Raw genomic sequence first — 27,649 nt, 5'->3', positions numbered from 1 at the left:
TGGAAGAGAATGAATGATTGTGTGTTTAATAACAAGTTTAGAAGCCATTCTCTTCTGTTTCAACTGGCAACTCAGGATGGTGGAGTTGACTATCCACTACGTTCACATGATTTGAATGGTATTATTCAGGAGAGAGCAGTAGTGACGGAAGTTAATCAAGGATGGCTCCCACCATGTGTTGGATTCTTAAAAGCTAACGTTGATGTTACTTATGTCAAAGAAACAGAGAGGATGGGTATTGGGGTCGTGGTAAGGCCTGATTATTGGAGTGAAGTACAAGCAGTCTTAGTTGCTTCTAGAAGTGGTATTCAATCTGCTATGATAGCAGAAAGCTAGGCTTTCCTCATAGCAATAACATTCTGCAATGAACTTGGTTTGGGGTGTGTGCAATTTGAGGGGATGCAAAACTGGTAGTGGATGTTGTTAACACAAACACTTTTGACTATTCTTGGAATGGTCAACTCATCGAGGACATAAAGTGCATTTTGTTGTCTCATCATGTTAGGCCACAACGTTCTGGGAGGGGCCTAAAGCCAAATCCCAAGTATCAAGGATGATGTTGTTACGTGAAGATCTTATCGTAGGCATGCGGCGTGGACTAGGTCATTACATGAAGATCTCGTATGCATGCTTTATAGACTAGGTCATAGGCAGTTAGAGGATGTTTTCTGCATATTTACTTCGTTAGTTCGTGTACTTTATTTTTCTTATGTTTATTTCGTGTGCTCTGTTTTCATGTTGTTACGTGCATGTCATGTGTTTCGGTTACTAGCTACTCAGTTGCATGTTGTCATTTATTTCGGTAGTTTGTTTGTCATTTATTTCAATAGTTTGTGTATGACCTTGCTTACTTAAGCAGCCCAGAATTTATCAATGAGGAGGAAAAAAAGAAGTTATCCAAATTGTGGTATTTTCTCACCTGAAGAGAAACGAATTATCTTAGCATTTGTATTATCTGTGTTTGGGACCTATTATTGGCCTCAGAGCCAGGTTATTTATGGGAAACAATAAATAACGTATTGAGCAGTTGGAGGCAGGGCTTGGTGGAGTACAAGATGGGTTACATAAGATGGAGCTCGGCATGGCCGATAGGCCTCGTCATTTGGAAGAAACACTCAATCGCCTCTCTAATGTGTTGCTCGCAAACTAGGAGCCTCCAAACCACGGTAACCAATACCGTGAAGGCCACGATGGGGGACAACAAGTTGTCTCCTCCAAAATGGCAAAACTGGAGTTTCCTCGATTTACAGGCGATGATTCGACGGAGTAGTTCAATCGAGTAAACCAATTCTTTGAGTTATAGGGTACTCCTGAAGCTAAAAAGGTTCATTGGCCTCCTACCAACTGGAAGGAAAGGTCAATCAGTGGTGGCAATGGATTTGCAGGACATTCCGAGAAGAAGGGTGCATTCTTTCATGAGCAAATTTTGAAGATGAACTTTGGGCTTGCTTTGGGCCTTCAGAGTGTGAAGATTTTGATGAAACTCTTTCAAGAATCATGCAGACAGGCTCTCTGCTTGATTACCAGCGAGAATTTGAACGCTTGGGCAATCGGGTGCGAGGATGGACTCAAAAGGCTCTGGTTGGGACATTCATGGGCGGCTTGAAGGCTGAAATTGCCGATAGGATCCGAATGTTTAAACCGCAATCCCTCAAGGATGCCATTAACTTGGCACGGATGAGAGATGATCAACTCACACGGCAGCGGGAGTTATTACGACCACCCCCACCTGCATGAGCTCCTCTAGCTCTTCCACTAGCAGCTCATGTAGCTCCCGCAACACCTGCTGATCCGATCAGGCAATTATCATGGGAGGAAATGAAAAGGAGGAGAGCACAAGGCCTCTGTTTCCAATGCAATAATCGTTTTACAACTGGGCATAGATGTCAAAGGCCCCAATTGTTACTCGTGGAGGGACATGCGGGTAACGTGGTATGTGAGGACATCACTAATCAACAAACATTGGAGGCTGACCAAGGAGGAGGTGCAGTGGAATAAATTTGTCAAAATAAAGTTTAGTGCAATGGAAGCATCTTCCAACCGAAGAGGCGACCTGGGAGCCTACAAAAAAGTTGATAGATATGTTTCCAAATATGGACCTTGAGGACAAGGATCCACTTGATGGGGGAGGTATTGTTAGCCCACAACGTTCTGGGAGGGGCCTAAAGCCAAATCCCAAGTATCAAAGATGATGTTGTTACGTGAAGATCTCGTCGTAGGCATGCGGCGTGGACTAGGTCATTACATGAAGATCTTGTATGCATGCTTTGTAGACTAGGTCATAGGCAGTTAGAAGATGTTTTCTGCATATTTACTTCGTTAGTTCGTGTACTCTATTTTTCTTATGTTTATTTCGTGTGCTCTGTTTTCATGTTGTTACGTGCATGTCATGTGTTTCGGTTACTAGCTACTCAGTTGCATGTTGTCATTTATTTCGGTAGTTTGTTTGCATTTATTTCAACAGTTTGTGCATGACCTTGCTTACTTAAGCAGCTCAAAATTTATCAATGAAGAGGAAAAAATGAAATTATCCAAATTGTGGTATTTTCTCACTTGAAGAGAAATAAATTATCTTAATATTTGTATTATCTGTGTTTGGGACCTATAACATTAAAATTGGTCTATCCAGAATGTGGCAAGAACTGGAAACAAAGCAACTGATGCTGCTGCTAAGTTAGGATTGTTTTTAAATTCTAAACAGATTTGGATGGTGGAGGAACCACCTGATATTATTGTAGTCTTTGATTCATGAATGGAAGTTTCATTCTTTTTTTTTTTTTTTTTTTTTAAAAAAGGTTATTCTACATGTGCCACATTTTGGATGCCAAGTAAAAGCGACCGATGATCCTTTTCTTCTTCCTTTTCTTCAGTAATCCAAAAAAAACAATCTTATTTTATATTAATCAGTGTTCAATGGTACAAAGATTGAGCGAAGTAACTTCAAAAGAATCAAAGCTTTTTTTATTATATTATATTTTATTAAATTCAATTTACAAATTAAAACAAAGTAAAAGGTTGTGCACTTTATTGGTCATTTTCCTTTCTTGAATGACGATTGAGATTTGCATTTAAGAGAGAGGTGAGGGCACATGACATGACGTGACCACCCATATAACGGGCAGTTGGACACTAGTTTGCCTGCCGATGACACCATCAATATGCAGTTTGATCTTTAATTAGTTCTATACATCATTAATTGACACTTTTTGATTTTTTGAGAAAGACATCATGTACATGAAGACTTGGAAGACATTATGGTCACTAAAAATCATTGGCCCTTTGGGATCGAGCAGTCGGCCTCCACAGTACATCTAGCAAAGAACTATTCCTTAGTGGATACTGTACTCCCGTGACAACGTTTTCACGGACTGGGGAATATATGTCAATATGATCGAATGATGAAACCTTGACAACGTGATTTTGGAATCTAATTACATCATATTGTAGATTTTTGTGTTGGGATTTTGTGGAATGCTTTATCTTTGAAAGGAATATATAAGGGAGATTCGTCAATTGCCAATACTTGAACTTTTCTGGCCCCTTATACAAATTTTATAGAGAACACTTATATCTATTGAAAGATTTTATAGAAATAGTTTATAAACAAACTCGTCTTAATGTGCGCAATATATTAGATCATCTACTTTATAACCTTTATTTTAAAAGATCTCTTTATAGATCACTAGACATTTCTCATTTTCAAAGCCTTATATCATAGACCTTCTTTCACATGTTTATTATTAGACCAAAGAAGTACACAAATTTATCCTAAAAGAGTAAAGCTAAAGGACGGGCCTTGCTCTTAAAGGGTACTTAAATCTTTCGTACCAAAAATCTTGTGTTGTGTAGTTTGGCTATTATGTTCTGTTGATGCATTTTTCGATTATGGATGAATGACAACAGTATGGTCGGATGACCCTCTCTTAACATGAGGGTGGTGTACGCTTGGAACATTCATTCATGACTTGCTTAATAGTAAATGACTAAGCTATAAGTAGAGTTTGATACAAGCTCTCAATCCTCACTAATCTTCTCTATAATCACTTCCATGGAGTTCGATCACTCTGTTCCCTTCCCTTCCCGAAGTCGGTTCCTCTCCTAAGGAAGCAAATCCGAAACCCCATTCTCTTTGTTGTTGTGCCTCTCTTCTAGTTTATTTTGTTGCTTTATGTTTCATCCCTTACAGTTTTATGTCCCCTCCTAACTATATATATATATATATATATATATATATATATATATATATATATCGGATTAATTCCTTGTCTTTGTGATATCTTCTAGCTTTTCCTCCCTAGCTTCCATCCTAGCAGTGGGCTTTAATCTTCTATGAACATTCGGTGGGCTTAACATGTGCACTCATTTTACCCAAACATATCCTAATTAATTAGGTTGTATTTTATTTATTAATTTTTATAGGCGAATTCACGAGGAGATTCATGATCTGATGGAAACCAATGCACTGGATGTGTTGTGGGAAAAGCTCCAGTTGAAGGAAGCATTAACGAGTGCAACACTCATTTGCATATAAAACCCGTTATTAAGCTAATTTGTTTTTTTTGTTAAAAATACGATTTAAAAGTATCATGAAAATGTAAATTTAATTGCTCGTTTGTTTCGTGAAAAGGAGTGAATTATTTAAAACTCGATCACCGTCAAAGATTACGTACGCTTAAAGTAATAATATATTAAAGGCTGCAGAGATCGTAATATTTAACAATAATTCAACCACAAATTAAGCATAAATATTAAAATAATATTGTAAACATGACATATGTATAAAGACAAAGGCCATGGCTAGAGCTAATTAAATAATAAAGTTAATTAGCCATGATAAAGACGCATATGTATGCAGATAAATCCTGTTTTATTTCCACTACTTGTATCATTAAAACAACACAAAATTAATCATTATTTAATCGTAGGAAATGGTAATTATGGATTAGGAGCTAGCAATTAGCAAATGGTTAACTGTTATGATATCATGATGGACGACTTCATGTCATGGTTTAAGAGATGCTGTCTTTTTGTAACTTTTAAGTTGTTAATTCATTGATTAAAAGGATCGAATACGTAAATAAAGATCAAAGTGTCGCGTACTTGGTGACATTTGGACTTGTTAGAGTACTTATTCCAATTGATATTCTTTTCATTTGTATTATCGAATTGGATTGTCTGAGACAAAACACGATTAACATAACATTAAACACTCGTATGAGGTATATATATATATATGTACTACTACTATCCAAAAATCTTACACTGATCATACCATTAAATGTTATTTCTAGCTAGTTATAAGCTGGTGGTCTATATATAAATGATTATATTTATCTTTCTAATTTATAACTGGGAAAGAGATGAGAGACATATCAAGTAGACACTATAACATTTATTACTCATTTAATATTGTCCGAAATATATATACGGCTATCAATAAATGTTTTATGAACCAATATTAGACAAGAATCTGAATGCACTTTAATTCTTATAATTGAAACACCTATTAGATCAGAAGATGCTTGTTCAAATGATTAACTTATAGTTATTTTGGTTTTTTTTTAAATTGTATTTTTCGGGTCCTACGAGAAATAACATATAGATATCAATTCTGCTAGGGGTAGTCGAATTTGCGCACCCCTGCTAACCTGGCAGGGTAATTTAGTAAACTTGAAGAAAAAAAATAAAAGAAGCTTAGTTTGTTTTCGTAGATGAGATGAGATGAGTTGAGATTAACGTTAAAAAGTTGAATAAAGTATTGTTAGAATATATTTTTTAATATTATTTTATTTTAGAATTTGAAAAAGTTGAATTGTTTATTTCATTTTGTATTGAAAGTTGAAAAAATTGTAATGATTAGATGAGATGAGATGAGATGGATGTTTTCTGAAAATAAACGAGGCCTAATTAAGGAGATCCTCTCCAAAGAGTACAGTTTCATCGTTTCAGATGGATTTATGTATTAGGAATGGTGGACGAATGAAGAAAAATTTGGAGGTTGAGACTTAAAGAACTAGCAATGGCAAGTGAGAGTATCTCAAGTACTCTCACTACTATTTTTTACTTTATTATTACTTTTCACCTACTTTTCTACTATTCATTATTTTTCACCTACTTTTTACTACTATTCAATATTTTATTATTACTTTTTCATTACTTTTTTACTACTATTCACAAACATTCTCAACACTTTTAAGATATTTTCATCAAAGAGAAATCTGATTTTCTTGAGGAGAGAGTATCAACGAGCACAATATTCTCAACCCAGTAAGTCCGAGCATCAAAAGCCAATTCTTTTTATCATCTTCTTTTTTTTTTTTTTTTTTTTTTTTTTTTTTTTTTTTTTTTTATCAAAACCCAGATTGGAGCAAGATTTTGCCCATAATTATGTGTTTTAACTCAGATAGACAAAATGACCATCTTTTCCTACTTCAAGGAAAGTTCTTTTTTTTTTTCTCTCTATATAATAGAAAATGTTTTCTGCATAATTGAAGCACTTAGCTTTCTTTTTGTCTTTTTTCTTTTTTTCCGTTACCAAGAATAAAGATATAGAGAGAGCAATGAAGCTTCAAACGAGCGTGAAAGTCATCAATTTTGAGAAGGAAGAAGAATGAGAGTAATTGTTTGATGGTGTTTTAGAGTTTTTGAAAACAATGAGAGGCTTGAAGACTAGGGATTGCAAGGAGGTAGGGAAGAGTTTTTGTAACATCTTTCTCCATTTACTTTTCAGCCATAAAATTTAGAAATAGGAAGCGAACGAATTTAGATTGGACGTCTCCGAGAATTGTGGGTCTCGTCGATGAGAGAGAGAGATACTGAAGGAAATCGTTCGTAGGAGGGAGGAGAGCACTTTCGTTTGCAAGATGTCGGATGAACTGCGATTTTTAACTTGCAGAAGCTTGGAGGGGAATGAGACGAAGGAGAAGAGCTTTTGGGGGGAATGGGGAGGAAGGAATCTGCCAAAAGCAACTGCAGCGTTTTAGTTTTGGAAAATGATTTATCCAGAATATTTTGTACAACACATTATATAACTATGTGTTAAATGGGAAATATTTTTATAAAATATCTTATAAAAGTAACATAATTTTATAAAAATATCCCTTATTTAATACATTATTATACAAAATATTGTGAGTATATCGTTACTCTTTAGTTTTTTGTCTCCCACCTAAAGCACATTCCGTACGGTTTTATTAAATCCATTATTCCATGTCATCGGGTGCGGAGTGTGCGAATTTGACTACGAATAGAGTTGATTTTTCCAATAGATATATATATATATATATATATATATATATATATATATATATATAGGCCTGCTATGGTTACGCAACAAGAAGATTAATTAGTATATATAAGCTGGCTCCACGTCTAGGTCCAGCCACAATTCATGGTTGGGTTAATTATTCTTTTCCCATTAATTAGCCCCAGTTTAATTTAATCAGGCTTTGATCATCAATTGAAGTTTTCAACATGGACAAAGCATGATGACGGTGAAACCCCCATAATTTGTACCTGATCTCCATTAAATAAACAAACAAAAATCCACCGAGTACTTCATCTATCATGGCTTTCTATAACATATTCCAAACCCCAAAACCAATACACATGAGTACTTCCTGATCTCATTGATCCTTTTGCACCCTTAAATGCTCTCCAACTTGCTTCTTTTTTTTTTTTTTCTTCCCAAAATGATCCAACAAAGTTCAAAGAGAAAACTCCCACTGATCATTCTCTTAACCTTCCTGAATGCTTTCCTATTGTTCTTAGCTCCCAAAGCCCAAGCCAAGTGCAAAACTGGCTGCCACCTTGCGTTAGCCTCATACTATGTTTCGCAAGGTTCAAACCTCACCTATATTAGCGACCTCTTCCACCAAAAGATACCCGAGATCCTGATATACAATCCCAACATCACAAACGAGAATATCATCAATACTGGTAGCAGAGTTAACGTGCCCTTTTCATGTGACTGCTTGAACGGTGACTTCCTGGGCCACACCTTTACTTACATTTTCCAGCCTGATGATACCTATGATAAGATTGCTCGGTTTGCTTTTGCCAACCTCACCACCGTCGACTGGGTGCAGAGAGTGAACAATTACATACCAACTAGGGTTCCGGACAATGTTATAATTAATGTCACGGTCAATTGCTCGTGTGGCGATCGACGCGTTTCGAAGAAGTACGGGTTGTTCACCACGTACCCGCTCCGTCCCGATGAGAATTTTTCCCATGTGGCTGCCGAGTCCGGTGTGCCGGCCGAGTTGCTGCAGATGTACAACCCGGGCTCCAATTTTAGTGCTGGCACTGGCCTGGTCTTTGTGCCGGCTAGAGGTTAGTCGACGTAACTAGTTAAAATAATTTCATAGTCACCATATATATGGTACATAATTAGCAGGAAAAATTACGTATTTTTTTATTTTTGCACTGTTGGTCAGACATGGTAATCTTAGAGCACACATATTTATTATATATTGATATGATTGATGAAAATTACGTAATAATACATACGATCAAAACAAAAATAAAGTGATTAAATTGATTATTATTTTACGAAAGATGATGCATGCCAATCGTGACTGGGGCGTATGTAGTGGGAGCTGGTGCCAGTACTAGAGGTAGAAAAAAGGACAAATATCATTTGTTTTCTTGGCTGGCAATTTGGCATACATGAATAATCAGGCTGGCCTCGTCAACACGGTAATATAGTCTTAAACAAAAATAAATAAATAAAAATTAAAAAATGGAAAAAACCATTTGATTTTCAGCATATTCCATTAATTTAACAACTTTGATGTGGACATGCCCCTGTGTCTAGCTTAAAGTAATTATGATGGCAGGATATTATATAATCCATCCTTTTTTTAAAGATAATTATTGAGTGGAGAGGATATAGAGATAAAAACACATGATCATGAAGTCACACATCCAAGGATGTTTGCCACTTTACAAAGGAGCTATGGTTTTTTAAAGAAGTTAGTTCTTGATGTACTTTTCGAGGTGGGGACGTACGTTTAATTAGCTGCTGCTAATCATTTCCGAGGTTGCTTGTGGCATTTGAATCTCAATAAAAAATGATGGATTAAAAACCTACTAAACTATATAATGACATGTATATAGTAGTATGTAATGGACCCCTTCACGAATATAAGGAATTATCCAAGAACTAGAGAGAGAAAGAGATAGAAGAGAGATAGTGAGAAGTAGAGAGAGATAGAGAGACAGAGTTGATTCACACTGAATATCGAAGTTGGCCTCCTTCCCAACTTACTGTTGAGAAAATCAATACAGCGGAAGGGATAAAAGTTGTAATAAAAGAGTACACTCATGCACTCAATGATACCAAGAATTCAACGTAGTTTGACAACTGCCTACATCCACAGAAAAGAGCTTCACTAATCAATAGTGGAACACAAGAAAATATTACAGAGAAGAAGGATCACACTCCACTAGACTCAACTCTCTTCTTTTCTTTCAGAGCTCTCCGGGCTCTCTCTTTTCTCTTCTCTTCCTTGGGTGTAATTGAAGCTCTCGCATGGAGCTTCAATTTATAGGCGAGGATCGCATTACCGTATGAATGCATTTAATATGCATTCAATAGACTGTTGGGAGCAAGCAATTCTCCCCCTCCATGCCCATTTAACTAGATGCTATCCATCCCAGCTATATCTCTACATAGCTCAAGCTTCTCACTTGTAACCACCTTCGTCAGCATGTCCGCTGAATTCTCTTTCGTATGGATCTTCACAAGCTTCAATAGTTGTTATTCTATCGCTTCGTGTATCCAATGATAGCGGATATCAATATGCTTGGTGTGGGAGTGGTACATTGAATGCTTGCTCAAATCTAGAGCACTTTGACTATCACAATGTACCTTGTAGTCTTCTTGACTAACCCCTAGTTCTTGGAGAATACGCTTCATCCACAATATTTCTTTCCCAGCTTCCGCTGCGGCAATGTGCTCTGCCTCTGTTGTAGATAAAGCAACACACTTATATAATTTGGACTGCCAAGAGACAGCTCCTCCTGTAAAAGTGAAGAGAAATCCCGAAGTAGATTTCCTGCTATCCAGATCTCCTGCCATATCTGAATCTGTATAGCCTTCCAAAACTAGTTTAGCTCCCCTAAAACACAAGCACATATTCGATGTACCTTTTAGGTACCTGAGAATCCACTTGACTGCTTCTCAATGATCATTTCCTGGATTTGAAAGGAATCTGCTCACCATGCTTACAGCATGAGCAATATCTGGTCTGGTACAAACTATTACATACATCAGGCTTCCTACTGCTGAAGAGTATGGGACTGCTTCCATTTCTTCAATCTCTTTCTTTGAAGAAGGACACGAGTTCTTGCTCAACTTGAAGTGGTTAGCAAGTGGAGTATTGACTGGCTTAGCATCTCCCATGTTGAAACGTCTGATGACCCGTTCAACATATTTTTGTTGTGATAGCCACACCCTTTTGACTTTTCTATCACGAACAATCTTTATGCCCAAAATTTGCTGTGCTGGGCCTAAGTCCTTCATGTCAAAGGACTTGGATAGTTCCTTCTTTAGTTTGTTAATCTTGGACCTATCCTCACCAACGATTAACATATCATCAACATAAAGAAGGAGTATGACAAACTTGTCATCTTGGAACCTTCGAACATAGACACACTGATCTGCAACAAGTCTCTTGTAACCATGACTCATCATGAATGAGTCGAACTTCTTGTACCATTGCCTCGGCACTTGCTTGAGGTCATAGAGACTCTTCTTTAGCTTGCAGACTAAGTGATCTTTCCTTGGAGTTTCAAACCCTTCTAGTTGCTCCATATAGATTTCCTCCTCCAAATCTCCATGGAGAAAGGTTGTCTTTACATCCATCTGTTCGAGTTTCAAATTCAAGCTGGCTACCAATCCGAGTATGACTCGGATTGACATCATTTTCACCATCGGAGAAAATATCTCGTCAAAGTCGATTCCCTTCTGCTGGAATCCTTTGACAACCAATCTGGCCTTGTGCTTTATCAGCTTTCCTTGGCCATCTTTTTTCAGCTTGAACACTAATTTGCTTTTTAGGACTTTCTTTCCTTCAGGAAGTTTCACCAACTCATAGGTCTGATTTTTCTGCAAAGAACTCATCTCTTCTTGCATTGCCTGCACCCATAGGCTTCTATCAGCATGAGTTTGAACTTCCTGGAAGCTCTCCGGCACCCCCTCATCAGTAAGCAGAATATAGTCTGATTCCGGATATCTCCTCGACGGAATCAGTAGACGGTCTCTTGCCGATCTTCTTGGTTGAGCTTCATCAACCAAATGAGATTTATCACCATCTAACCCTTGTGGTGGTATACCAGCTGCTGGTGGAGAGGGTTCTTGCTCCCCCTGCTCGACACCCTGAACTTCTTCTTCTACTTCTGGATCTCGATCCTGCATATCCTCATTATCTGTGGCAAACTGTAATGGTGCAGGATTTGGAGTACAGGAACTAAGCTCTCTTGAGGAAGCTTCAGTTCCTATGTTCTGGTTTTCATGGAACACAACGTCCCTACTTCTGACAATTTTCTTTGTCACTGGATCCCATAACTTGTATCCGAATTCTTCATCTTCATATCCAACAAAGATACATAGAGTTGACTTGATATCGAGCTTCTGTCTCAGCTCCTTAGATACATGTGCAAAGGCTTTGCACCCAAACACTCTCAGGTGAGAGTAAGAGACATCTTTTCCAGACCAAACCTTCTCAGGAATTTCAAATTCCAGTGGTGCAGAAGGTGATCTGTTGATCAGGTAACAGGCAGCACGAACAGCTTTATCTGTTACCTCCCAATGACTCTTCTTCCATGGGACCACATACATCAGAGTGTACCAGACTCAACAACTCTGATCTTCTCTTCGTAGAGGAATTGAACGAGACTCTGCATTGTTTGCCGAACAAACAGTACTCACAAGGGTTTAACGCTATTCTTCACAAGCGTATCCAACCATTTCTCACCCATGTGTCCGAATCTCTTGTGCCACAGATGCGGTGAAGCCTCGTCTTCCGCTGCATTGAGGCTATCAAAACCAATCTTCACATGGGTTTTGTACAACGTACCACAAATGTGTCCTTAGGTGACAACCATGGCACCTTGTGACAGCTTCCAAGTGCCATTGCTGAAGTAGCTGTCATAGCCCTGTCGATCAAAGGCTGTTCCCGAAATCAGGTTAAGCCAAAGGTCAAGAATGTGTCGAACATCTTTCAACACCATGGTGCAACCAACGTTGCTTTTTATCTGCACTTCGCCAACTCCCACGATCTTCGAGGAACTGGCGTTCCCCATTCTTACCATACCAAAGTCTCCTGCTTTGTATGTAGTGAAAAATTTACTATAGGAAGTGGCATGGTATGATGCTGCTGTGTCTACCACCCACTCAATATCATGGCTTGCAACGTGCAGACACGTCTTGTCACTGGTGGAGAGTATTGTAACATCTCCTGAAAGAGTGACAAGGGTTTCACCATCTTCTTTCTTCAGCTTACTGCTTTGACCTTACTCCCTTAAAAATTTGCGGCAGTTTTTCCTCATGTGGCCTTCTTTGCCACAATGGTACACTTCATGTTACCCGTCTGCTGGTTCCTGCTATTGCTGGACCTTCCACGTGGTTGATACTTCCCTCTATTTCTGCCTCCACTTCTCCCTCTATCATCACCTCGAGGCCTTTCTCTACTCTTGGTGACAAGGACATGAGTTTGATTAATGCTTGTCTTTTTTCGTCTAGCCTCCTCATTAAATAGGGCATCCTTAACCATCGTCATGATAAGCTTGCCATCTGGAGTAGAGTTACTGAGGGAGACTACCAGCTTCTCCCAACTGTCTGGTAACGAATTGAGAAGTAGCAGAGCTTGTTCTTCATGGCCAAGATTCAGGTTGATGGATCCGAGCTGGTTAACTAGGTTTTGAAACTCGCTAGTATGCTCGGCAACAGAGGTGTCGCTCTTCAACTTCAAGTTAACAAGCCGTCTCATCAAGAGGGCTTTGTTTCGAGCAGTCTTAGCCTGATACATATCCTCCAACTTTTTCCAGAGGTTATATGCATCTGTCTCCTGAGCCACGTGGTGAAAAACACTATGGTTAATCCATTGCTTGATCTTACCGATAGTCTTCTTGTGCATCTTTTTCCATACTTAATCCGTAACTTCATCTGTCTTCTTCCCTTCATCTTTCAAGGGATCAGACAGATCTTTAGAGTTCAAGAGATCCTCCTTCCGAGGCCTCCAAAGATTGTAGTTTGAGGCAGTTAGCTTTATCATGGCGCCTGATGCTGAATCCTCCATGGATTTAGACTGATTCTAAATACAAAATGCAAGTACAGGATCTTTGAGGTGGAATATCGCAAAACAGACAGCACCGTTGTGGCCGGAAAGCTTGATTTTGTTGGAAACGATCTTGTTTTGTCAAAATCGGACTTAGATAGCACAAAGAATGAGCAAAAGAACCAAAACAGGAACACTGTCGCGCGTGCAGCGCGTGGCGCGACTAACAGCGCGTAGGCGCATGTTCTTCATGCGCCGAAACCTCACTGGTGCGCGTGGAACGCGTAGGCGTGTGTATACCACGTGCCTTCTAGAGCCAGGGCGCGTGGACTTCATGCGCAAGACTCTCTCTATAGCGCGTGTGGCGTGTGCTGAGAGTGGGGATCATGCGCTTGGGCCTCTCCTGGGCGCATGTGGTGCGTGCCGAGAGTGGGCTCACTCTCCGATCTTTAGACAGCGCGTGGGGGAGCGTGCGGCATTCGTCCGGCCTCTGGTTTTCACCGCTTTTCTTGTCTCGATGAGACGAACACAGTGGTATGCTCAAATTTGAAAACTGAGCTACACACTAAAAATGAATTTTCTGTAAAAAAAATTCTTCCCAACAATTACTCTGATACCACTTGTTAGGGAAATCAACACAGCAGAAGGGATAAAAGCGGTAATAAAATAGTACACTCATGCACTCAGTGACACCAAGAATTTAACGTGGTTCGGCAACTGCCTACATCCACAGAAAAGAGCTTCACTAATCAATAGTGGAACACAAGAAAATATTACAGAGGTGGAGGATCACACTCCACTCGACTCAACTCTCTTCTTTTCTTTCAGAGCTCTCCGGGTTCTCTCTCTTTTCTCTTCTCTTCTTTGGGTATAATTGAAGCTCTCGCATGGAGCTTCAATTTATAAGCGAGGATCGCATTACTGTATGAATGCATTTAATATGCATTTAATATGCATTCAATAGACAGTTGAGCGCTGCGCGCTGGAGGTTGAGAAGCAAGCAGTCATTGTTGACTGCTTGCTTGGGGCAGGGACTTCAACACTTATCGCTACCTTTTATAGAAGAATGAATCAATCAGTTATGAAAACTACACAAACTTATAATAAGTTCAAACATTTGATGACTTAAACGACAGTCACAAAACGGCATCATTCTATTTATTTTCACTTACAACTAAACGACACAATTACAAATAGTTATATACAAAACAACTCCACTTAAACAAAATGTTGTGTCTTGATCTTTCTACTGTGCTTATTCAAAGACTTCAGTTCTTATTCATGCAAATTTCAGTTCAGACTTCAATTCTTATTCATGTTGACCTCGATTTATGATCTCGTCTATCTTCCATAATTCTCAACCAGTAACATAGTACTGCTAATGATTGTATGTATTTAGGTAATATAGGCAATATTGCATGCGTGTTCCACTTCTAGAAACCATCTCTTAAAAAAGTACGTAGTCAATGCATGTATTGCTCGAAAAAATCATTGGTTTCATGATGACATGTGATGGTGACATCTTTGCTACTATCTAATATATATATTGGAATAATGATATACACACAACATATTGCATAATAATATTATAAAATAAATATATTTTTGTAAAATAATGTTACTTTTATAATATGTTTTATAAAAATACCCCTAATTTAAAATATATATAATTGTGTAAAATATTATGAAAAATATTGTGTATAAAGCATTTTCCTATATACTATCTTAAACAAAACAATGGGTCGGGTTTGTTTTGTTTTGTTATCAAGTCGTGATATCTAGTCCTCTAATCATAGACAATGGAGAGGCTTAACTCTTATCTCGGCCTGTATTAATAAAGCATATTAAGTCCAGTAGCTACTTCCTACTTAATTAGAAGTCTCAAATCCTAGTTCTTTGATCAGATTGATGAGCCTGGTTTGGTTACACAGTTCAAACTATCTCATCTCATTTCATTTCATATAATTACTATAACTTTTTTAAATTTCTCCACAAAATATAATAAATAATTCAATTTTTTTAAATTTCAAAACAAAAATTATATTCTAACAATATTTTATTCAACTTTTAACTTTTATCTCATTTCATCTCATCTGTATAACCAAACAAGGCCAAACTTTTGTTTGAGATCTAAATGGTACTGTTGATTCTAGCTCTTCTGTCTCATATCCGAGTTTGATTTAGGCTCAATTTGGATATAGAGATACTTTCGTCTCATCCCATCTTATCTTAATATCCAAACACTACAAACAAAAACACTTTTAAATTTCAAGTCTTTAATTTTTTTCATCTAATCATTATTAATTATTACAAATTTTTCAAACTTTCAAACAGAGTATAAAAAAATAACGTTTTCAAATTCCAAAACAAAAAATTATATTAAAAATTATATTCTAACAATATTTTAATTTTATAATATTCTTATTCAACTTTTTCTTTCTCCTTCCCCAAAACTCCATAAAACATTTTAATTCATCTCATCTCAACTCAAATATCTCACTATTATTCACAAACCATCTTAACTCATCTCATGTCAACTCACTATTCAAACCAGACCTTAGTTTTTGCTAAAAATTTTACTCATCATCCATATATCACGCACATGTTTTTTTTTTTTTTTTTTTCCCTTAGTAGGTATATGGTGTGAAAATATTTTAATTTGAGGCTTATATGGGTGAATGGGCTAAGTATTGCACCCATTCGTTCAAGAAAAATGATAAACACATTTGATCAATTTTCATTTTTCACAACACTTTACACAACAATGTTTTAAGAGGAGAGGTATTTTTATAAATTTTCTTATGAAATTAACATCATTTTATAAAAATATTATTATTTTATAATATGTGTTGTGAAATTAATATATTGTGAAATGCATTGTATGGATATCATTATATATTCTTTGTGGAGACGAGCAGGCAAAGTTTGGGGTGGGAGTGGGGGTTAGAGCACTCTCATTGGATTAGCCAAAGTTAAAGGACATTTTTTATGAATGTAAGAGAAATTTGACTTTTGGCTATTCCATTCACATAAATCTCCAGATCGGAATAGCTATTTTTTCATTATATAACAGTAAAATAATATAAGATGAATTTGATTTTGGTTATTCACATCAAATCTACACATTAGATTATATAATGAATAACTAATAATTTAAAAAATATTTAATTTTTTTAATTATTAATTTATTTTATTTTATCATATTTTACCTATTACCTATTAATTAATAATCATATTTTTATTAAATTAATATATCACTAACTCAAATTAATATACCAATTGTGATAGAAAGAAAGGGAGAGAGAAATAATTAATAAAATATGTATTTGATATATATACAATAAACTTCAAATTTAGAAAAACTTTTAAAAGTCACTGTACTAGAATTTAGCTAATTCATTGTGAGCATATTTTGCTTTCTAATAACTAAATATTCAATGGATTTAACTTTTAGTTACTCCAATGAGAATGCTCTAAGTAGGTCAACTACTCGCGGGTATATATAGGGGTAATAATGAATTAAATAAATTAAACAATATTCTTAAAAACAACATTAACAATGGTATCTAGCTATACTAATTATGTATTGAATTTGGCCAAGAAGAAATGGTTTTGATCAAGGGAGTGTGCAGTTTACTTGAATTTGAAACTTAAATATACATTATTAATTGAGTGTAGCTTCACGGAGATTCATGTAGATGTTAGAATACGAATAATTGATTATATTCACCAATTTTTCTCATGACTTAATAGTTTTTTTGGATATTTTTTGGCATGTTTGATGATTTGACTTGGTATCAAAACAAAACTTCTAAATATTTTCACTCACAGGAAACATTCACTCAAATTTCAATCAAGTATTTTCGCCTGTTTAAAATCCACTTTCTTAACTTGTGTTTAGGTATTTTCGTTTGTATACTTTCTGGCGCTTGTTTTAATAAAACTTCTTATTACTTATTAACACGTGAAAAATCCACTTGTTTTGGAGAGTCTGATCTACATGTTAGGAGATTGTTATAATTAAGCTTTTAGGACCAAATTTTGGTGATTTTATAAGAAGAAACGACGACATTGCTTGGAATCATCAATTTTGAAGTTTATCCTTTCTTAATTTGCAGATCGAGACGGACAATATCCGTCACTTAAGACGTAAGTAATACAATCTTGACATGCTCTCGAATTGATCAGATGTTGCATATTATATCGTCCATTAATTATATATGCTTGAAACACGACTTAGTTCAAATTGACTAACAATTGCACCCCATTGTCCTGTGTCTTTTTTGCAGAACAGGTGCATGGTTGGGTCTTCTCTAAGAACTGCATGCTTAAAAATTATATTTCTTAATTTTTCTCCCTTTAATTGGTGTATGATTGAGGTCAAAAGTGATTCATGATGCCATGCCATTTTAAGCAGGTATTTCAGGAGGAGTCATTGCTGGGATATCCGTTGCAGGAGTTGCAGGGGCTTCAATTCTAGCTTTTTGTTTATATGCCGGGGTTTATAGAAGGAAGAAGGTCGTGGAGGCTTCATTTCTTCCTGCACCAACCCAAGTTCAACACATACATGGTAACCATTCTGTTTCGATATATTTACTTTAAGAGAGGCATCCAAAAGTAAAATGAATATGGAAAAGTCGTTCATTATAATGATGTGAGTTAACTATCATGAGTTGCAAAAAGTACTTTTGGAACATGCTTTTTGTTTGTCTGTCCTTCCATGCTTTGATATTCTTCCATCACATATATTTCATTTCTCAACTTATGAGAAGTTGTATATATACTTGTAATGAGAGGCTACTTTTTTGGCAGGAGTGTGTGCTTAGAAGTAGTTTGTGCCTTCCTTTGAGTCATTACTGCTATAGTTTAATACATTTAGATCTGGTTTGAATAGTAAAATTCTTTCAATTCATCTCATCATATCTCATCTCAATATCTAAACACCACAAACACAAACACTTTTCAATTTGAATTTTTTAACTTTTTTATCTAATCATTACAACTTTCTCAAACTTCTAAACAAAACATAAAAAAAAAAAAAAATCAACTTTTTCAAATACCAAAACAAAAATTATATTAAAAAATTATATTCTAATAATATTTTTATTCAACTTTTTCTCTCTACTTTTCCAAAACCTCATAAAACATATTAATTCAAATAATTTTACTACTATATATTCATAAACAATTTTACTATTATTCATAGATCATTTCATCTTATCTACCTATCAAAACAAGGCGGCCCTTAAGATGTATTTGGTTGTTGAAATTAACTCAACCAATCTCAAGCCAATCATTGATGAGATAACTACTTTTTCAACTTTCCATAAATAAAAAAAAAAAAAAAAAAAAACTCATTTCAACATATTTCATACATTTAAACACATATCTCAATTTATTTACATCAAACGCATCTCAATGTTACCCACAAAATACTATTATTCACAGATTGACTCAGATTATCTAAAATCACCTTAGCATCCAAATGCAGCCGCCTCCGTTTGGATGAGTATTTTAGAATATTTGATAATATCTGTGAATAGTAATGAGTTAATAAGATGTTTGAATAGATTTTGTGTAAGAGTATGAGTCCCATTGAAAAAGCGAATAGTGAGTTTGGACGTATAAAGTAAGTTGATATATGTTTAATTTTTTATATAAAGTTAAAAAAATAACGAGTTTCATCAATTGAGATGAAATAAGTTGCATGTGTTTAGGATGTGAGTATTCTCATCCAAAATGCAACCTTAAGGGCCTTTCATGTCCGGCTAACCAAAATTCTGAATTCCGTTTTGGTTGAAGTACTAAAACGGAATATTTTGGTATGGGTACGTTTTGGTATATAGTTTCGAGATAGTCGATATATAGAAAAATTATATATATATATATATATAGAAAAATTATATTCTAAAAATATAAATATTCTGAAAATATAAATATTTGAAAATATAAATAATATCAATACAAGTTTTAAAAATATAAATATTTGAAAAACTCAATAATATTTCTATGTAGTAATTAGTTCTCAATCACACTGCTAAAAAAATGATATAAAAAAAAAACTGCTAAAAAAATCAAATATCTTTATAAAAAAACACAGTGCATATACATTATCATGGGCCCCTTCTGGCAATTCGTTATTTCTGATTACCTTGAAAAGATCATCAGGTCTAATTGCCTCTCTCGCCCATTTACTTTACTTTACTTTAATTCAAGTGTTAACATTTTTTGAGTATTTATTTCTTTTCTATTGGATTTTAAGGGCTTTATTAACTTACTTGTAGGGAAAATGGTGCATATATATGTGATGAAAAGGGTTGAGGCTTTTACAAGTTTGCCATTTTTTTTAAGAATATTTTTCAAATTTCATTTAGCCCAATTTCGGACCGGAATACTTGTTCTAGCCAAAATACTGGAATTCGGTCGGAATGGACCAAAACGACCAGAATTTGAGCCAAAATGGAACAACCCATCACACATTGCCGATTATTGTTCGGGCATGAAAAATTCCGGCCATTCCGGTCGGAGCGAAACAGTTTTTAAAACCTTGCAGCTAACCCATCTCATACTAATTATAAGGTTCTAGGGAAAGGCAAATAAAAATTGCAAAAATGATAGTGTCATTTAGATAATGAGTTGAGATGAGTTGAGTTGAAATGAAAATTAAAAATTGAATATTATTATTGCTTTGGGAATTGAAAAAGTTGAATTCTTTATTATATTTTGTGTAAGAATTTGATAAAATTGTAATAATAAAATAAAATGAGATAAAACACTTTTACTATTCAAATATGGCCTAATATTGCAAACTCATGGTTCTGATCTCATGTTTCCGCATAGAAAAATTCCTCTCATCAATCTTTTACATGGTATCAAATGATTGGATGATAAGTAATTGATGATAAATAGTCTTTCATCATTTAATCCACATCAAATACATGCAAGGATGATGGCAAAAAAAAAAAAATTGATAAATAACACTTCTCTTGTGCATAATTCAAATGAGTGCGGCACTCTCCGCACACTTCAATGCAATTTTTATTTTTTTTTTAAACGCAGCACAGGGCTGCAGCACACCGTAGACTGCGATAAATATTTTTCCAATTCAAATTACAACTGTGGTAACTGATGTGTCACTATTCCTTGAAAAATAGGTTCTGGAAGTAGCTCGGACAAAAATTTAGAAACAGTAGCTCTTGTTGTTGGTGCTTCTGCTTCACCGGGACTTACAGGTATAACTGTGGACAAATCGGTGGAGTTCTCATATGAAGAGCTTGCAAAGTCTACAAATGACTTCAGCCTGGATAATAAGATTGGGCAAGGTGGTTTTGGATCGGTTTTCTATGCAGAACTAAGAGGAGAGGTTTGTTTTCCTGCTCTTTTTTTCTTTTTTTAAACCATTGAGTATGTAGGATGACCCCATTAGCTTGAAAGTAAGAGCAAAAGGTCAACAGGCATCTTCTGACGCCAAAGTAAATTTTCTTGGGATTTTTGGAATATCCATACCAAACTCAACCCTTCTGCGCAAGATTGAATGGCTCTTTCTAATTCCCACATCATGCAGAAAGCTGCAATTAAGAAGATGGATATGCAAGCATCAAACGAGTTTCTTGCTGAACTCCAGGTTTTAACACATGTTCATCACTTGAACCTGGTATTATTCTTTCACTCTAATTTGTAATCATTATTTTGATTCCTTTAGTAGAAATTAACGTCAAAACATTTAACATATGTTCCACAGTTGGACAAGGCCTTATACCGACTTGATTAGAGTAGATTGTACATTAGTAAATTCGTCAGAAAGTTGACCTTTGATCTTTTGTTGCTGGATTCAGTGCCTTGATCAATTGCTCCAATCATATAGCTGCTCATGTTTTATATTCAAAGTTAATGCACGACAAGCTATCTACTTTTTGTCTAGGAGAAAACTGGCTTCGACTTTGGCACAACTGATAACTATCAGAAAATTTTTGTCAAAGACAAATGCTGTCTTTGTGATAGATTATATTTTCTGCAGTTGTGATATATCTTAGATGACCGTCTATTTAAGCGGTTAACATATGAAATCACTTAAAATGTATCATTTCAGTTAGTATGGCCGAAGATAAATTTTAACAACATTAGCATTGTTTTTTTTCTCGTCAAACAAGCATTTTGGTCAAACATATATGTATTTCCTTTGTATGATTGCTTAGTTAATTTCAAGTTACTGTGAGCTTCTAAGTAGAAATTTCATGCAGGTTCGATTGATAGGATATTGTGTTGAAGGCTCCTTATTTCTAGTTTATGAGTACATTGAGAATGGCAACTTAAGTCAACATCTGCGTGGCTCAGGTGAGAATGATATATATTGCATCTTGCACACCTTAGGATTGTATCTAACATTACTCTTTTTATAAATTTTTGTTTGTCATGTTTGTATATTGTACTTTTGATTTTTCAGGGAGGGAACCATTGCCATGGTCAACTAGAGTTCAAATTGCATTGGATTCAGCCAGAGGACTTGAATATATACATGAGCATACTGTTCCAGTTTACATCCACCGTGATATTAAATCAGCAAATATATTAATAGACAAGAACTTCCGTGCAAAGGTTGTAATAATTATGCCTGTCTTCCTATTGTAGAATCTGAAATAACTTTCTGTAATATAATTTCTAGGGGCCATCAGATTGGGGAATTTTCCCTTGAATTAACCGCGGTGCACTTGTGGGAAACTCCTTGCCAAGGGCCTGTGCATCTCTGAGATTAGTTGGGACTCTGTTCTCAGATATCCGGTGCTAATTAAAAAAACTTTCTGTAATCTAACCTTTCATTTTGTGGGTACAGGTTGCAGATTTTGGGCTAACAAAACTCACTGAATATGGGAGTTCTTCTTTGCACACACATCTTGTGGTACATTTGGGTACATGCCTCCAGAGTAAGTTTTTCATTTATTTGATTAGTCTTTCTAAGCAGCACATGCGCATTTTAGGGCAATACAGAGGAGAGATACCTCATCGCATCTAATTTCAACTAATAATTTCACTACTTTTCACAAACCATCTCATCTCATCTCACTATCCAAATGGACCCTTAATATTACAAACTCGTGTTCTCTGTCTTACATATTCATCAATCTGTTATCTTTCTATTTCTACAGTTAGATGCTCCAACATTTCTTTTGCTTATTTTTTAGACTGGTAGCCTTTGATTGGCAAGTTTGGCTGCATGCATTATGTGTAAATGATTGGGAGCACAATATTTGGTATATGCCAGAAACAGTAAAGCTGATGACAGCATTTTGTTTGCAGATATGCTCAATATGGTGATGTTTCTCCCAAGATAGACGTATATGCTTTTGGAGTTGTGCTCTATGAACTAATATCTGCCAAACAAGCTATTGTCAGGACGAACGAATATGTTCCTGAAGTAACAGGACTTGTTGCCTTGGTTGTTTTTTACTCCCTCCCCCTTCCTTTCTAGTTGTGATATGCCTTAGAAAATCTTTCTTTCTTTTGAGAATTTACCCAAGTTGATAATGCAGTTTGAAGATGTTCTTAGCCGGCCAGATCCAAAAGAAGATCTTCATAAACTTGTGGATCCTAGGCTTGGTGATAATTATCCACTAGACTCTGTCAGTAAGGTGATCTATCTAATTCAGTAAATATATAAATTATGGACTGGTAATCTTTTGTACTCTTAAAATCCTTTGTGGCTGATTTTGTTGCAGATGGCACAGCTTGCCAAAGCTTGCACACAAGAAAATCCACAACTAAGACCAAGCATGAGATCTACTGTAGTTGCACTAATGACACTTTCATCTTCCACTGAGGACTGGGATATTGGTTCTTTCTATGAAAATCAAGCTCTGGTCCATCTAATGTCAGGAAGGTAGCTCGTGAAGAAGTCAGCAATGCCTTGAAAAATGACCTGATCATGAAGACAAAGAGACAAAGCTTAAATCTTTGTTTTCTGATGTCTATAGATCTGTAAATATCCATCACCAGAATTTCGGTAGGGGATATTAGAGAAAGGTGGGGATTGGTTTATGAAATTGTTTCAATTTCTCAAGATTTTTGCTGTGCTACCATTCATCCTTAGCCTTTTACCCTCGTGTATATATGTTTTTTCTCTGTATATTTATTAAGTGGAGACATAGAGATCGAGGGTTCCAAGTTCTTCCTTAGCTTTTTTCTTCTTACTGTTGAGGAATAATCTCACATTGTTTGTAGACAAAGTCTTGGACATATGTATAAGGAATGAATAAACCTCTATTGGAGAACCGGTTTTATGAGATGAGTTAGGCCCATAAATTTTTTCGCCTACTATCTGGATCCATGCATCTGATGATGGCATTGAGAAAATATTTTCAATCCCGTTTCATATGCTAGGAAATTTGAAGGCATCTTGTATAATATAATAGCACATGAGTACGAAAAACCCGAGAATTTTTTAATAATAGTAATGGAATAAATCAACCACTAATTTTTAAATCCATGAGCATCTCCAAGTCATTATTTTTACTAATTTAATATTTTTAGATTAAAAATGCGCGTTCATATTCTATGTCCAGAAGATACATGATAATTTAATTCGAGTTAGTTGAAGTTTCGCTATAGGTGCTTATTGTTTAGCTTTGCTTATTGTTTAGCTTTTCTCACCCTATAGTTGTTTGCTAAGATTTAAAATTTATAAGATATCGTCCTCTTGTATTTAAAAAAATATATATTTTGAAAAAAAGAAGCTAAAATTTAGAGAATATAATGTTTATTCTGTCAGCTGTGATTTGTGATGGAAATATTTGTAGGTATAGAATTAACATGCATCGTACATTTTTTTTAAATGTATATAAAAGAGTAATGTTATATATAATTATAGAGTATATAAATATCATATAGTCATTTTAAAAGTGGGTTGAGTGGGAGGAAATGAGGAGGAGATGTCGGTTGGGAGACACGCTCTGTCTTTTTTTCTTTTTTTTTTTAATATAAAATTTATAAAATGTGGCATGCCACATACAACGGAAAGGGAAAATGGTAGAAAGGAACAGTAACTGTAGCAGGACTTTTTTTAAGAGTAATACTACTCTTATCAATGGTTTCTACTGCTTCTTTTTTCCGTTACGATTTTTTTATTTTATTTTTTATTTAATGATTAAGTAAATACTTTTAATAATATTATGAATTTTTTTATTTTTTAAAAAATATTTAAATGTGTAAAAAAATGTATGTAAAAAATTATAAAAAAAAAATATATCTCCAAACCACTAGCGGTAGCTGTAGTGACACCTATTTTTTTTAAGTAAAAATATAAACATCAATCTATAGCAGCACACGTGTGCTGCGGCTTATAAAAAAAAAAAAAATTACGTGAATATGCCGCGGCTGTATCTTAACGTATAGAATGTCTCTTTTAAATGATTGCTAACGTTTACCTGATTACAGCTGTAATTATTATTTTTCTCTTTCAGTGCATCTCGTTTTCTCCCGAGAAAGTAACAATATTTTTGGCGTGCATTTAAAATAGATACGAAGTTGACATTTGACAAAAACCAGAACAATGTACGATATTACGTTTGGTGCAACGAGCCATCGCTCTTTACAAAGTCAATTCTCAATGGTGGTCCTCTCCCTCGGCATTGGCATTTTTTCAATTAATATTATTCTTTATTTTATTTTATTTTTATATCTAATTACCTTTGTCAGTATTTTATTTTATAATCTATAATTATTTTTCAACTTGTTTTATGATATTAAAAATAATATCAATTTTATATAGTTACTTTCTATTTGAAATAAAGTTGTAGAATAAATTATATTTTCAACATTGGTGTGTAGAGCACAACTAATAAAATATTTACATGATATAATTTGATTTGAAAAATAAATTCTAAAATTTAAATTTAAAAAATGAAATATTACCATTTAACTGATGTAAATTGTGTGTGCTTGAGAAAAATAACTCTTATAAAAAAGTTGTAGATTTATAATCCCATTTAAATAGAATAAAATGTGATTATATATATAGAAAAAGAAAAATTTTATACACTATACTGCCATATTTATTTCATCCCACTATATAAGAAGTGATATATTTATTACCATTAGATGATATTTTATTAGATGATTTTTTTATCATATAAATGTATCACATCTTATATAATATGATGAAAATAGAATGAGAGTGCGGTGTATAATATTATTCATAGAAGAATGAAACTATACCCAAGTCGTGATTTTTAATAAATTTTTTTATTAGGATAATGTTATTCGGATAATTTTTTTAATAAAATAGATGTATTGTACATATTTATTGATATTATATATATATATATATATATATGTTTTAATATAATGTGATTTGTCTTATGTTACACATATGACAATGTAACGATCAAATCATTAAGATAAAAGCAACTTGGCTACATCACCATGCCCAATTGGTAACAATGAAACAATTAAAACAAATCATCCACTTCATAATAAATTAAAGAGGAAAACACCACTTGCTTCATCCTCTGAAATTTTGTATACACATCATGCAATGAGCCGACAGATATCGATGTTTTTCAACTTATCCCCATTGCATATGTATCCTGGATAACCAATACATATGGAGACTAATCAAGCATCTGAGGAGAAGTTAGATATATTTTTTTAAAAAAATTATTTTATAAGCCGATATGAATTATGCACATCTAGTGAATACTTACATGATATAATTTGATTTAAACTAATAATTTTTAAAATTTAAATATTACAAATTAAATATTATCAATTAAGTGATATGTGTATAACGTGTTCTGACTTGATAATAGAATAATTCATTTTTCTAATTAAAGCTAATTATATGTAAACTCATTTTGTTTGGTTCCTAAATCTATCTCAACTCACCATTACAACTTTTTCAAATTCTAATATAAAATATAATAAATAATTCAACTTTTTTAAATTTTAAAATAATAATAATATTAAAAAATAATATTCTAATAATATTTTATCATCTCAACTCAACTCAGTTCAACATCCAAACGCAGCCTGAATATTTTTATCATCAGCCTAATAAAAGTCTCTTGTCTCTATTAATGATAAACTTGATTGATGAGGAAGCATGGCACGAAATATGCGGCAAAAATAGTCTTGGGGTAAAACTTGTTAAAGGATCATTGATGAATTTCTTATTAATCTTTAGAAAAATATTGTCAAAATTCAAATTAAATTCACAATTATTTCAAAGTTTAAGTGCATTGACAAAATTTATTTTTATGTGAGAAAAAAAACTAGATTTTATTTATGGGAAGATTAAGAAAAGCGGGGGAGCAACAAACATGTGAAGTGCCTTCTATTTAAATAATTAAACATGTTTAATGTTTCTCAAGAAATTTAAGCGAATAGGAATAAAGTGATGAAAAACTTCCTAAAATTTTAATTCCAACTATAGAAACTAAAGTAAGATAAAATAAAAAAAAGAAAGATAAATATATCAAGTAAATGCTACAATGCTTACATATGCATATATAAATTTTTACTATAATAGTAAATATAGAAATATTTAGTCTAAAAAGCAATCTCGTAAATGTGAACTTATTAAAAAAAGTGATTTTATGTAATACGTCAAATTATAAAAAAAAATTATTGTAAAACACATTTAATGTATTAGATTAAGGGCAATGCTACTCTGCTGTCCAGCATTTACCGCTGGGCGTGCCGCCTAGTCTTTTTTTTTTTTTCTTTTCACATTTTTTTAATACATTTTTATTTAAAAAAAATATATACCAATACACTTAAAATTATTTTTTTAATTACTAAGTAAAAAAAATAAGAAAAAAAATAAAAAATGATCAGCTGTCAAAACAAGTGGGCAAAAAAGCTTTTCTCTTAGATTAAATCATCTCAATTAGTGAATTTATTTTTATAAAACCGATTTGTGAATTGAGCATTTCTCTATTAAATAATAAATAAAAAAACATGGAATTGAAAGTCCAGCATAAAAACCTTAAGTTAGAAATAGTTGATAGGAATTGAAAGTTAAAATAAAAGAAATAAATGTTGATTCCTAATCTTGGAATTGACTAGGATTTGATAAGGTTGTTAAGCTTTGTTATGACCTGATGCCGCAGCAGGCCAGCAGCAGCGTTTAGCGCATCATAGAACCCGCGCGCCGGTCGCGTCGAACTGCGCCTACGCTGTCTGTCTGCACTTTTCCCACGCAACTAACGCAATCTCCACGCGGCCAAACCCTTAACCACTACAGATTTAACTTTTTTCCTCCTTTTTCTTCACTCGCCCTCCTCACCTCCCACCTTCTGCATATCTCATTGGCTCGTGTACTCCACACTCCAACAATCGCAATTGAGATAACGCCTCACCAACGCGGAAACCTA

General features: G+C 34.5%; 1 protein-coding gene across 1 annotated transcript; it reads left to right on the top strand.

Annotated features, from left to right (window-relative positions):
- Positions 1-7,691: 7,691 nt before the first annotated feature.
- Positions 7,692-23,161, top strand: LOC121267046 (lysM domain receptor-like kinase 3). The gene is given in 11 exon segments (XM_041170926.1): positions 7,692-8,334; positions 17,701-17,853; positions 20,438-20,646; positions 20,848-20,937; positions 21,524-21,617; positions 21,727-21,878; positions 22,114-22,174; positions 22,177-22,204; positions 22,578-22,716; positions 22,811-22,909; positions 22,997-23,161. Coding segments are annotated over 11 exon segments (1,833 nt in total).
- The last annotated feature ends 4,488 nt before the right edge of the window (positions 23,162-27,649 follow it).

Source organism: Juglans microcarpa x Juglans regia, chromosome 5S (genome assembly GCF_004785595.1).
Source record: "Juglans microcarpa x Juglans regia isolate MS1-56 chromosome 5S, Jm3101_v1.0, whole genome shotgun sequence".
Lineage (NCBI taxonomy): Eukaryota > Viridiplantae > Streptophyta > Magnoliopsida > Fagales > Juglandaceae > Juglans > Juglans microcarpa x Juglans regia.
This window is presented reverse-complemented; position numbering and strand designations above follow the sequence as displayed.